General features: G+C 45.8%; 1 protein-coding gene across 10 annotated transcripts in view; it reads right to left on the bottom strand.

Annotated features, from left to right (window-relative positions):
• Nucleotides 1-659: 659 nt before the first annotated feature.
• The window catches only part of BCOR (BCL6 corepressor), a 58,654-nt gene continuing 45,803 nt past the window's right edge, over nucleotides 660-13,510 (bottom strand). For all 10 annotated transcript variants that reach the window (XM_064706602.1, XM_064706639.1, XM_064706582.1 and 7 more), the window contains 5 exons: nucleotides 11,394-11,560; nucleotides 4,528-4,673; nucleotides 3,332-3,409; nucleotides 2,969-3,119; nucleotides 660-1,789 (listed from right to left, as the gene is read on the bottom strand). In XM_064706602.1, coding sequence (XP_064562672.1) covers nucleotides 1,495-1,789; nucleotides 2,969-3,119; nucleotides 3,332-3,409; nucleotides 4,528-4,673; nucleotides 11,394-11,560 — 837 coding nt within the window. In that variant the 3' untranslated portion in view covers nucleotides 660-1,494. The remainder of the gene's footprint in view (nucleotides 1,790-2,968; nucleotides 3,120-3,331; nucleotides 3,410-4,527; nucleotides 4,674-11,393; nucleotides 11,561-13,510) is intronic.

Raw genomic sequence — 13,510 nt, 5'->3', positions numbered from 1 at the left:
CTGGCCCCCATCAGAAGAGCAGAGCAGTTTAAACACCCCAGTGGCAATTTGCTGTCATCAGACATACTACTCTCAATAACAGCCCCTAATTACAACTCAGGAGTTTGAATTCAGAGCTAGAATTTCCTTCCACAAGGGGAAGGCAGACAAGAAGGTCTGCCCAAGCCCAGGGAGCCCAGCCTCGTAGACAGAAGTTCCAGAGCTGCACATAAGTGACATTCTGGTTCCATGTCCCTTTATATCCTCCCAAAATGTGCTCATAGGTTTAATGCTCCACACTAAAACCAAAGCATTTCCCCTGGTACTAACTTCCACTCTGCAGACTCCGTTGAAAAGAGAATTCAGCCAATTGAAATTAAAAGGATGTCAAGGAGGGAAAATGATGGAACCTATTCACAGTTCTTTAAGAGATGGTGCAGAAAATATTGTGAACACTACTTTTAAACCCTTGTCCCACCAAAAGCACAAACCTGATGTTTTCTTGCAACGTGGAATTTAGAAACCCAATACAGAGTGTACCCAAGATTTCATCAGCTGCTTGCCTGCACCTCTAGCAGCCCTGCCCCGCTTTGGAAACTCCACCCTCCTTTAATGAACATTAATGAGATAAAGATCATGTCACAACCAGGCACAGAGTTAATGGGAGTCACTTTAGCCTCTTCATTTCTCAACAGTTTTATTGCCTTTAAGAAAATTTTTGTAAAATATAAATACAAAGGCAGAAGATTTACTTACAAAGTTAAAACACAGATCTCAAACATAAACACACAATTCAGAAAATTTAGTTTATGTACAGTTTCAAGCAACTTCAACATATGTTAGTTTTTCAATATTTTACAAGGTACAGAAAAAATAGTTCAAAGTCTTCTTTAAATAAAGAGCATAAAATGTTTAAACATATATAAACAATCCGGTTTGATGTGTGAAAACTAAATTTCACAGCTTTTAAATTAGGATATAAAAGTTCTTACAATTAGTTGATGCGTATGGATATGGTTTAATTTATATTACAAACTATTGAATTATATTCAATAGTGCTTACCTGGCCAAAGCAGGTAATTCTGTAAACAAAAAAACCGAAAATAATATCACCAAGTGCCTTACCAAATTCTATCTCCCAAACAAGCCACACGACTTTGATCACATCACCTAGAAAAAGTATGTTCTGTGTAATCAGTGCTTTGCATGAAACAAAGTCAATGTGTGTGGGTGTGTTCTTTAAAAAAAAAATGTGTTCAGAGTAATAACAAACTTATCCCAAAGCCTGTGTGCATTTAAAGAAACATTATATAACAAATTTTTTTTTGTAAAAACTGATTGAAGTTAAAAAAAAAATTCTTCCAAAATCCATCCAACTGGAATTCAGATCTCTTATATAAAGGAAAGATATTTTCATATTTAATAGTGTCCTTTCTTTACAGAAACAATTTCCTTTGAACACATATACATACAGGAGGAGCTGTACAGAGCGCTGTACATTAAAGGGCTGGCGGTTCACCAGAGGATGTCGAAGGGAGGCTCCTCGTGCGGGTGCAGCCAGTGCAGCTCGGAGCCCAGCAGAGTCTTGAGCTCACTCGTGAACTCCACCAAGTCCAAGAGCTCTTTGCTCTCTGGGTTAAAAGCCTCGAGGTCCGTAGCACAAGAGAACAACTGGCTGAGGGAAGTCTGTTTGTAGAACTCTGCCTCCGTGATGGTGACCACCTCCAGGTTGGGGAAGTTGCAGCGGAAGATGCGCGAGGACATCTTGAGCCTCTTCACCACGTCCGAGAGCAGGAGCCAGTTCCGTGGGCTGTGGAAGCACAGGAGAGAGGCTCCAGTAACTGACATCAGGTCACAGGATTGCTGACTCTTCCCCACATCTCCATGTGACAAACCCTCCCCGATCCCACACCACAAACAATCCCTCCGAAAGCAGGGCTGGTGCCCAGGGGTCCAAAATAACAGACAAGCAAATGTGTATGTGTTTATTCAGACTACTGCTACCTGCAGCTTTGGGAAGAGAAGATCCAGGATGCACTGGGACCTATAAAACCTGGGCTCTTCAGTGCCCATGTGGGCCAGCAGCCACCCCAGCTCAGAGGGTTAGCCCACCTGAACCCAACTTTCATTTCGCTAATAAGGAGATGGCTTATAGCTACAACCACAGATGGCTTATAGTTACAACCACAAAAATTCAGCACCCTTGGCTTCCAGAGAGACCAATATTAAATAGAAGTCCACAGTATATTCATTTTTTGTCAGACAAACAACACAGTTTTAAAATTCAATCTTTGTACTTGTCCACTTCAGGGAATTAAGTCAGATCCATCACCCATGTAACAAAAGCATACTAAAACCCACACTCCTGCATGATCAATATTTAAAACTAGCTGTCATCAAAATTGGTGCAAATGGTAAACAACAGCCACTAACAAATCTAATTTATATCTTGAATATACTAGATAATACAACTTTCCAGGTCTTTCCTTATTAGTAAGTATCAGAGGATCTTCCCTAAGATACTTGTTTGTTCCAATTCAGAGCTCTAAACCAGTTTTGATACAAAGCCTAGAGAAGCAGTAATGATGTCATTTTGTCATCCACAAAAGCGTGTCCACTCAGCAGCAGAACAGAAAAACCCATGGAATAAAATTAACACCATACAAACATCATACCCAAATTTAAGTGCTAGCAGCACTTCTATTTTGGGAAGTTATAAACAAGATGCCTGTCTGGGATGAAGAAAGGACTTTGTGCTCAAACATCACTTGTCCTGCTCTAGAATATGGCAGTAAAAACTCAGCCCTGACAAACCACCCTTCTCCTCTCTCCCCTCTTATTAATTTACTTCCAAAAAGCGACCAGCAGTTACAGTATTGATCTCTCATTTATGTTACATAAATACACTTTTCCCCACCGACACAAACTGCCACCAGCCCAAGCAGATCATCCCAGCTGTTTTCACCCCAAAATCTGAATTTGTTCTTACCCCTGAGAGAGACACACTTGGATGTTGTAACACGGTAAGGGGGGCTCATCCGAAAATTCAAATTCAAACACATCACTGAAGCCATCTTCATCTTCATCACCTGGGCCGGGAGGATTTGCCAAGACATCAAATCCAGATTCATCTTTTGGATCTAAATAAAATTGAATAAAGGTGCTAAGTCAGCAATGAAAAGACTGTTGCAGGTCTTGCTATTTTTTCCCCCAATAACGTGATCTGTAAACAAAATCAGTTTGCTTCCTTCCCAGCTTCCTCCACCACAAGAACAAAACAGCCCCCACCCCCACGTGCCCTGTGTTTTTAAAGTCTCTGCATACAAAGAAATAAAGGGCAACATTTGCTCACCGCACACAGAGCTGCCATAGAAATCCCAGTACAAACCAGGGTCATCCACACTTCGACCTTGCAGGTCAGTTAAATACTCTGGAGAGGAAAAAACAACAACAAAAACACACTGATGAGAACAAAAAGCTGGCAAGTCAGGAGACTGCACGTCACAGAGCCTCAGCACCTTCCATCAAAAAATCCCACACCATACTCCTGGCACACATGCTGCAAACAGCAGCATATAAACACCATTCCCCCACTTCAAATAATGACCCACCACATCAAATAATCACCTAAGGTCTAACAGGGACACACCCAACATTAAGCTTCAGATGCTGAGAGCAATATCTTATTTTTGTGGAGATAGGGTGTACCACATTTTTTGGCCTTCACAATTATTCTGGACACCAAATTGAGGGTGAAACTGTGGCCCCAAATAAACAGATGAAAAATTTTTTTCTAAACAGATATTTTCAGAAGATGTAGTTCTTTTCTACAGATATAATTTGGGAGATTTACAAGCTGAATTGGTGAAAAGATACTGGGATCCAGGATGCTAGGAAGTCAAAGATACTGGACTTTACTGGAGTCCTGAAACACCTGTGTGCCTTCTGTACTGCACTTTAAACAAGTAAACAGATGAGTTCTTAAACTCATGGACTATGAGCACTGCAAACATGCTCAGAGGTAAGTTATTAGGGAATACAAGTGTCCAAAACCAAGAGGAAAAAGAACCCTAAAACCATGTTATAACATGGATATGTTTAAAGCCTTTAATGCATTTTTACAGTTTTTCAGGTATAAAACAAGGCAGAACTGGCAAAACCAAAAATAGTCTAAGATAAAAAAGCAAGACCATGGGAAAACACAAGTATAACAAACAGCTATTTGAATTGGCAAGTTCGTTATTTTCATTTCAAGCAGAAAGCTGAAGGCACCGAAACAGCCCACTGACCTCCTACCCACCCATCAAACCTGACAGTGCAATAATCCTTATGACTTATTAAGAGTTTCAATTAGAAGGAGCCCCCAAGCATGGCTGTGCTCCCCAGCTGCAACCTCTGTATTTTTGCAGGCAAAGAGGGAGCTCTGCAGCCCAGCCCAGCCCGTCCCACATCTCCTTGGCATGAAGCCACCCCTGCCACGCAGGAGGGATTTGGGGAACCAGACCCCATGTGCCAGAACCCAAAGCCCCAAGCAGGGTGGGCACAGACCTGTGAGGAAGGTCTCCATGAGCTCACTGTGGGTCATTTTCACGATGGTCCTCCCAGAGTAGGTTGCAAGTGTTGGATCAGCACCATAGGACAGCAACAGGCGGACGATTTCCAAGTGGTCATTTTCCACTGCGTCGTGGATTGGTCTGGTGTGAAATAAAATAAAAACCACAGAGTTACACTTTGACTCGACAGTTTTATGCAAATATTTTTGACAAGAAACTTCTGACTGTAGATCAAAGCTATTTATAGAAAGTAACACTATTAATACAGCTGCCAATCATCTTGTTGTCGGTTTTACTTGCACATCATCCCCCTCCCCTCCTGTCTTCAGTCAGACTGCTCAGGGCACATATTTCTGTTACGTTCTACTCCTTGCTGTACACATTTTGGAGGGACAGTAAAATAATTACACTGCTGTAACAGAAAGCAGGAGTTTGTGTGAAGCCTCACAAACATCATTTTGCTGCAAGTCACTCTACCGTTCCAAATCTCTGCCATATAACAGCGTGTTGTGGAGCAAGGCTCATTCAGCCTGCCTCTGGGCAAGCAGGGAGATCAGTTACCCAAAGCTCCTAAATTATGTACACAGAAATAAGTTATGAAAATTTGCTAGGAATTAAACTTCCGTGCAGAACATCCTCTTTAAACAGTACTTGTAAATATATTTGCAGCACAATTCAACCCTTCTAATCAGAGAATAGAAAAACATGTTATTTTAAGTTGTAGTCCACCCAGAAATTAAAGCATTTCATGTGGCGTGAGCAATCCATACAAGCTCCACACAGATTTTATGAGCCTTCAGAAGGATTATTCATTAATACACAGGCCTGCAATTCCAGGTTTAGAATTCCTTATCGCTAATTATAAATCGCATTAACTTCTGCCTTTAAAATTGATTATACGTAACGGGGAGTTGTCTGGAAGTAGAACATATTACCCTTCAGACTAATGAAGATGTGCTAAAATCCCATCTTTTCCTTAGACAGCAAGAACAGGGAACTAACAGCAGAGCCCAGTGCATGGGCAGTGATCATGGCAGCCCAACTCAGCACAACGCTGCTCCTCCTTTGGGCTGTCAACACTGCTGCCCCCAACGAGGCTGTCAAGGGAGCTTGTATGAAAGGCAAGGAAGGACTTTCACGTGGAGCACACAACACACTGCCTTCCTGGAAAGCTTTCACAGTGATGTTACCAGGGGAAGTCGTTTGGAAGCACAGCCAAGTGAACCTCTCTGCTCCATCTCCGGATCTGCCAGGCAGCGCTCAGCTGACAACAGGGCTTCAATCTCTCCTGCTGCCAGGAGGGCACATCCACCACTGCTGCCTCTCAGGGCAGTGTCCCCTCAAGGTCACCACTGATCTGGCATCACCTGGTACACACGAAAGCTCAGCACAGAGGAGGGGAGGATCAGATCAGTCAGAAGAGGATGGCACACCCCCATTTTCCCATCTATCACATGGCACTGCTGGTAGGAGAGGGAGGAGGGAGACTCTGGTACGTCTCAAAAAGATGTTCCAGATGTATTTGCTCCAAGCACTTTCCAGTAGGCTGTGATTTAGGGTGACTAACATCTGCTACATGTGAAGGGCTCTTGCTTGCATCCACCTTGCTGTCATATCAGTTTTGACATGTGCACAATACACTGACTTGAGGAGGCGCACTTGGGGACACGGTGCCTGCCTCCCATACACCCCATGCCACCAACAGAGGAAGAAACAGGCGGTTCTCAAGCTGCTGAGCACAGTCCTCAGCCCAGCTTGTGCCAATCCTCAGACCCTTGCCAGCAGAGAGCACAACGTGTGGACACCTTCAAAGCCCAACACACCGCTCTTTGGAAAGCCACCTTCACATTTTAAGACCAGAGAAGATCACTGGCAAAGCATCAGGATATCCCTTATCAGTTTCTGAGGGAATGCCTCTAAAATAACACTGAAACTGCTGCCTTTGAGACAGACAGCATTGGAGGAGCCAGCATTCCCAGGATGCCCCTTCAAGTCTCACCCTCTCACCTCCACCTACTGACTCGGTGCTTCCCCACAGGGAAGCATCACATCCAGGATCTGGCCAGTGCTGCATCACAGTGTCACATCCCAGGTGACACCCAACAAATAACAGGGATGCCGACACAGGGGCTGCAGAAGTATTGAGTGTTCCTTGCTGTCAGCAAGGATCTGAGGCCTGAGCTGCTGGGTCACGGCACTCTGAGCATCTGCAGCAGGAAAGGTCAGCCCTGCTGCAAACCCTCCTGTCCCCCACGGGGCATGAAGCATCCCTGGCTCAAAGTCAGGCACCAGGAGCAGATCAGAGGATACTGCCAAGTGCTGGCAATGCTCTTTCTCCCCCACTCCCTCTTCACTGGAGTCTTTAATTCTTAACTCTTTTAAAATTTTATTTCAGAATTGCTATTTTCTGGTTTTGGGGAGGGGGTTGAGAAGTGCTGGTGGATTATTGGTTTGTGGGTTTTCTTGTTTGAGTTTGGGGTTTTCTTTTAAACTGACTTACCTAAGTGGCTTTTGAAGCAGTAATGAATTCAAGATGATCCCTTAACTTATTAAAAACAGTATCTAAATCACCGCCCAGTGTTCCAATTGATTTAACGACACTCGGACGAGTTTATTAAAGGGTGCCTGGGCATTCCCCAGGAAGGAAAAACTGCAGCACACGGGCTGTAACCCCATGATGGAGCTTCCTTCTGCCTTTTGCAGGCCACCAAGCCCAATGTGGGGCTGCAGACAGAGGCAGCAGGGCAGGCAGAGGGGCAGGCAGGACCAGATTTGTCATCCCAGAGTAGACAGGGAGGCTGCCTGGGCATGAGAGGGAGTTTATAGAGGCACGGGGAAGGAAAGGCGTAGTAAGGCAGTGCGGAAGGAGGAAGAACAATAAATAGAAGGAAGCAAAGAAAACACTGGCGGGGATAGGGGGGGTGGGCGGGGAAGGAGATTCCCCATAGATAAGTTAAGGGAGAAAAGGCCAAAACAGAGCACCGACAGACTCTTTTGCTGGCTAGAACAGCTTTTGGCAAGCTGACGAGCGAGACCATGCAAAGGCACAGCTATTTGTTTGCTTCTCCCAGCAGAGCCAGCAGAGGAGGGAGTATTCTTCAGTCTTGGCAGGGTTTAACCATCCTCTTTGTAGGATGCAAAAGCGACTACTGGAATAGGCAACTTTTTCAGATGTGAAAATAAAAGAAGATCCCTGGGAGTCCTCTCCTGGGCTGCTCTGCCATACAATCTCTTCCACACTGAGCATCGTGGAAATAAACACTCTCTATCCCTAATGGTACAGTTAACATAGCACAGCTCGTTTCTAAAACAAACCCTTCAAAAGGCCCCAGAAGGAGCTGGGGACATTGGAGAGCCACAATATCCTACAAAAGGCACACATCTCAAACCCTCTCTTGTGTACCGCCAAATCCTCCCTACTATTTTTACTTCCACTAGAGTTAGGAAAACATTTCACTGGGGGTTTATCATTCCACCACCAAAATTATAAACTATTTAGACCAGGCAGGGTTCGCTCTCAGCCTCTCAGGCACCACCAGAGCTCTCTCCCCAGTGCAGTGAGAGGGAGCAATGCCATATTTTGGCGTTCTGTTTGCATTCCCAGCCGCTCTGTTACGCAAGGCAGGGGCAGAGCAGCGGTGGCAGGAGGGCAGGCTGCGCTGCCTCTCCTCGAACGCAATTAGCTGCTGGAAGGTGTGGCTGTGCCAAGACCAGCTGAAAGGACACAGGAAGAGAGCCATCTTGGCATGGTCCTCGCAGGGGAAAAAAAATAAAAAATAAAAAAAGGTTGAGCTCATCAGCTGCCAGCGGGAAGGATACAGCAAAACTGGCTGCGGAGAGAGGATCTAGCCAAAGAACTCCGAAGCAACGTGGAGTCAGGGGATGTCTGTATTTTTGGCATGTGGCTTTGTTGCCATAATGGCAAGGGCTCAGCTAGGGCATGCTGCAGAGGTAAGAGGAGGAGAACAGCGAGATAAGGCCAAATACAGGGGCAAGCAGCCTTGCTAATGTCAGTGCCAACACCCCTGGTGGAGCTTCCACACTCACCGGGGTCCTGTCGGGGAAGGGAAGCTCTCACCTCTTAAGCACGGTCTATTATTATTTATAGGTAAGACGATTAAGAGCCCTTAGTGACTGCAGCACCTCGGAGACAGGTCTTACAGATCTCCGGGTTCTACAATAATCTTTGATTAGGCACTAATTGAGCAGCAGAGTGCTTGTGTATTCAGGGTCTGCCGGCACTGCATGTGGTCCATCAGTACAGAGTTTAAGGGGAAAAACATCCAAGACCTACCACATTTAGCCCGGCCAGATGTGCTGTGAATAGGGCAGAGAGGGACATCCTGTGCCGAGCTGGGTGAATGAAGGACTGGACCATTCCTACACCACTAAATATTGTCTTCTCCCTGCCCCTACACCAGTCTGTTGTCTTGTTTGTTTCTGGCTTCACCGAGATGTCTGATACCAGGCTGGACACCTGCCTCACCCCAAAACACACACACACAGAGCCAGTACCATGATCAGAGCACCTGCAGCATCTGAGAGAGGCACAGACTTCACACAACTTTCCTGCATCCTTCACATTCACAGAACTTTCCTGCATCCTTCACATTCACAGAACTTTCCTGCATCCCTCACGTTCACACCGACACCCTGCACAGACCAAAGCCAAACCCTCACCAGCCACAACTTTCCCTCCACAAAGCCAATGGCAGGGGCAGCAAGGAGCAGAGCCCAGGGCTCCAGGTGACCCCCAGGCTGCCTCCCCAGCACAGCTGTGCTTGCACAGCCCAGCAGCTGCATCCATCCACCGCAGTTACATCACTCCTCCGTGCTGCTTTGCATTAAAACAGGCTGAACAGAACCACACACATGCACTGCCACCGGCTGCAGGCTTGAGAGCTTCCATAGCACCACCAAAAGTACCTCTGGACAAGTGAGGTGGCAGAGGGGAAAATAAAAAGCCAATTCAGAGTCATTAAAAAAGCAGGGGAATAGGACAAGTCTCTGATGGTGCGCTTTTTGGGTTTGTTTTGGGGGGCTTTTGTTGTTATTTTTAGACTTTACTGTATTTTACGTGCTGAACATATTCTGGATTTTAATTTTAAAAGCAACGCAGCTGAGGAAGTCATCTTTCCTCTAAAAGTCAGAGGAGAAAAACCTTCAAGAGAAAATTGGGACGTGTCTCAACAAATGTCCTGACTTACTCTACAGTGACAGAGAAGCCTGACCCTGCCAAAAGGCAACGCATTACACAGATCCAAAGTTCCTTACACAAACTTCTGCTCTCTGTCCTGCCCAACTCAGACCATCTTTCCTCTGTGTATTAGCTGTGTTTTGGATCCTTGCTGTCTGTTGGGCAGCTTTCCAAATGAAAAGTAAGTCTGCCCCCAGAAAAGAGAGGCAACAGCACGCTGAGTTCTGACATTACCATCTATGATCAGATCATCATTATGTTCGTTTCTAAATTCCATTTTCCCCAGAACAACTTTTCAGGGTACACTGGCCAAGTTTCTTTCTTGAAAATCAGCTCCGTCTGTGACTAGAAATCAAAGGTGGGCTCTGAACTGGCGGGTGATTAAGACTGCTCAGACGCTTCCCAGGGATAATTTTCTATATAGGTTGTTCCAGCGAGTGAGACAAAAATAATTTAGGGCTCTTTTTATGGCAACTCACCGCTGTTGCACAGGTCACATATGAAAGCTGAAGGCAGCAGAAAATGCGAGGCTGTTTGTCAGCCTGGAGAGCTCAGAACTCTACAAAGACGTGGGCGACAGAGGAGGAATCTGACAATCCAGTCGGGGTTTTAATGTTCCTCCAAAAAGCTTTCCTTTGGGCTGTGATGGGCTGGTGATGGGCCGGGAACAATGGACCATCATGAACTTTTAATGGACCATCCTAACCAGACCTCTTTTTGTTTTCCTGACTCCTCCCTTCCCAAGTTAATAAATAAAGAGCTTAAAAACAAAAGAAGCAGGCTCTTAGTTACGCTAATTTTACCTCCCTGGCTATTTGGATGGTGATAGGGAAGGCGATAAACCATTTAAGATAACAAGCTGCAGGAGATTCGCAGAATACAAAGACCTGTCCCCGAAATGCACAGACTGAATAACAGCTCTGCATATGCTCAGGACAAGTTACCCCAAGGTCAGCCTCGCAGAGGTGGCCAAAGAGGTGCTTTAGGAGATACACAAGAAGCTTAAAAAAAGGTCCAGAGCAGCATTTTTTTCTACACAAAGCTAAAAAAGAAAAGCTCACTATCTATTCTGCCAGCACAGGAACTAAGCACCCCTACTATTCTGTGAAGGAAACTAAAAAAAGGCTAATTCGGGATTAAAAAAAGAAAAAAAGAAACGGTAAATCCAAAATATCGAAAACGAGCAGATAGTTTAACTGTTCAGCAAACAACATTTTTATACAGCACATCCAGGACTCGCACACCCGATGGCCACAAAAGCCTGAAGTGCTCTCCAGAGTAACCCTGCTAACAAGGCTAACTCCGCTCTTTTGGCACAGCTCAAAGGACCTGCAGGGCACATGAGCAGGGCAGCAGCTCAAGCATCACTCCTTGCTGCCCTGCAGCTGGCAATTCCACCGCCTAACAACAACCGACCGAAGCACAGATTATTAAAATTCCCAGAATCGAAAAGAAATTACCCCGAACCCGAGCCACAACAGCAGCGCGTCCCCATCGCTTTGTGAACCAGGGAGCAGAGCAGGTCACGGAGCCCTGCATGGCCAAGGAGCAGCAGCACGGATGATGTGTGCCCTGCTCGGGTGGGCAGGCAGGACAAGGAGAGCATAAAGGAGAGGCTCAGAGGGAAGGGGGGCACAGAGAGACAGACGAGGGGGGCTGCTCACCTGGTCCCATCCTGGGCGCTGCAGTTGACGTCGGCGCCGTACTCGAGCAGGTGGCGCACGATGCTCAGCCAGCCCCGGGCACAGGCCTCGTGCAGGGCACAGTACCCCGCGTTGTCTCGGTGGTTCACGTCGCACGCCTTGCTCTCCAAACAATACAGAACCACCTCCTGCAAACAGCAAGGAAAACGGGTGAACATCGAGTTATTTCTCAATGGGTAAACGCGCGGATTTCTCTGCTTGAAAGAAATGTGGAGGGAAAGATGCTAAAGTCAAAATCTCTATGATATGCTAAGTTATCCTCTATGAGATGGGTCAGTCAAGAGGGAAATAAAAGGGGGAGCTGTTGACAGTCCTGTCTGTTCAGGAGACACAGCAGAGACTTCCCTGAGCAGACTAATTTGGGCAAAGTGACACTGAGAGCTCCATGCCTTGCAGGACCCTGTAACCCCCAACATCAGGAACTGTCACAGAGGGAGAACACAAAAATTTCACAGACAAAACTCACACTGTTCCACTTCTGAGAACTTCTACATGTAAAGCTAGTGGGAGGGTTGTTACTCTTACATCTGCATTTTCTTAACAGAAAATTCTGCGAGTGCAACAGCAGCACAGCCAACGTCAGTTTGATTTTTAAAAGAAAAGTGCATGACCCGAAACAAAATACATTTAAGGCACACAAAGGATGGTTTGCTATCAGCAAACAAAAACCAGCCTGGCTCTATCGAGATTGGGGAAATCCCATTTTCACCCATCCTGGTTTTCTGCATGCAGAAGTAAAGGCAGGAGCCGGGTTCCAATAAGGAGCCCGGCGCCGCAGGAAGCCGTGTGAATTTAACACAATTCATCTTGCAGTCAAATCCACCACGCTCCAGAGCCTGGGCCAGGCTCGGCTCTGCACTGCCCTGCAGCCTTGGAACAATGACTGCTCCATCACTCAACCCAAAATTTGGGATGGTGCGAGTCTTCCTCGACTCGTGCCGGATGCAAAAGGAGGCAAAACAAAACAAAACACATTTCTAAGAGATGTTCAGTGCACAAAATAGCCCCCACATTCCCAGATTAGTGGTAAACCATTAATTCTGCATTTGAGTGACATCCCTGCAAAGCCAGAAACAGCACGGAGGGGGCGAGTGCTTGTTTTGCCAAAGCAGGAGAATAACGTCGGGCGCAGCGCATTTATTCCTCCCATTTCAAAATAAACCGGAAAGCCCGCAATAATCTGTGCTCTGGGTACACCTGACTCGAGAGCTGGTATCCAGGATACAGCATGAAGCTGCTCTTTTAGCAGGCCCTCACCAGCCAGGCTGGAGCTGAGAGCTAATGAGCTGCCTGTCCCAGGCTCCAGAGCATCCAATGCCATGGGGAATGCACCCACCCACCCCAATGCACCCACAGGACCCCCACAGTCCCACCTCTCACCAAACAGGGGCTCTGAACACTCCTGCTAACCAGCCCAAGGGCCAAAAATCACTCCAGAACAGGTGCTCTTTACCCTGCACATGCTCAAGCCCATAAGAAAGGGCTGTGCAAAATTATACTCTGGAGGTATGAATTTTCCTTCAAAGCAGACCACCCTGCCAGGCAAATTAGCAGATGGATATAGGTAGCAGAAGCAGCTGCTGTATTCAGTGCCACTTTTAGCATGCAGGCATCATTTAAAATAGACTTTGCAACTCAAAATAAAAGATGTTTCATCTATTTTTGTGAAAAGGAAAGAGTCCTCCTAGGGTGGAATACCTACTACTGGACAAAAAAGCTAATTTTGTCGGGCAATTCTGTGTTAAGAGGCTATAAGAAGAATGTCATTAACCACAAAATGTAACCATAAAGACCATAAAACTCTACATTGTTAATTAATTAAATGCCTCATTAACTTTTTTTTAACATGATTTATTCAATTTACAAAAAAATTGGCCACCATTGCCAAATACAGGAACATGTGGTGCCACAAACACACTTTTGGTTTCACAAGCATTTCTCGCTAAGGTCTGGGGAAGTCTGTGAGAGTGCCACAGGGCAACTTAATGTCTGTTCAGGTGCTCTATTTAAATCAGCATTCTGAAAATCACTCACAGTTAATCCAAAGAGTCAAACTAGAACATAACCAAACACCTCCA

This window comes from Zonotrichia leucophrys, chromosome 1 (assembly GCF_028769735.1).
Source record: "Zonotrichia leucophrys gambelii isolate GWCS_2022_RI chromosome 1, RI_Zleu_2.0, whole genome shotgun sequence".
Taxonomy (NCBI): domain Eukaryota; kingdom Metazoa; phylum Chordata; class Aves; order Passeriformes; family Passerellidae; genus Zonotrichia; species Zonotrichia leucophrys.
This window is presented reverse-complemented; position numbering and strand designations above follow the sequence as displayed.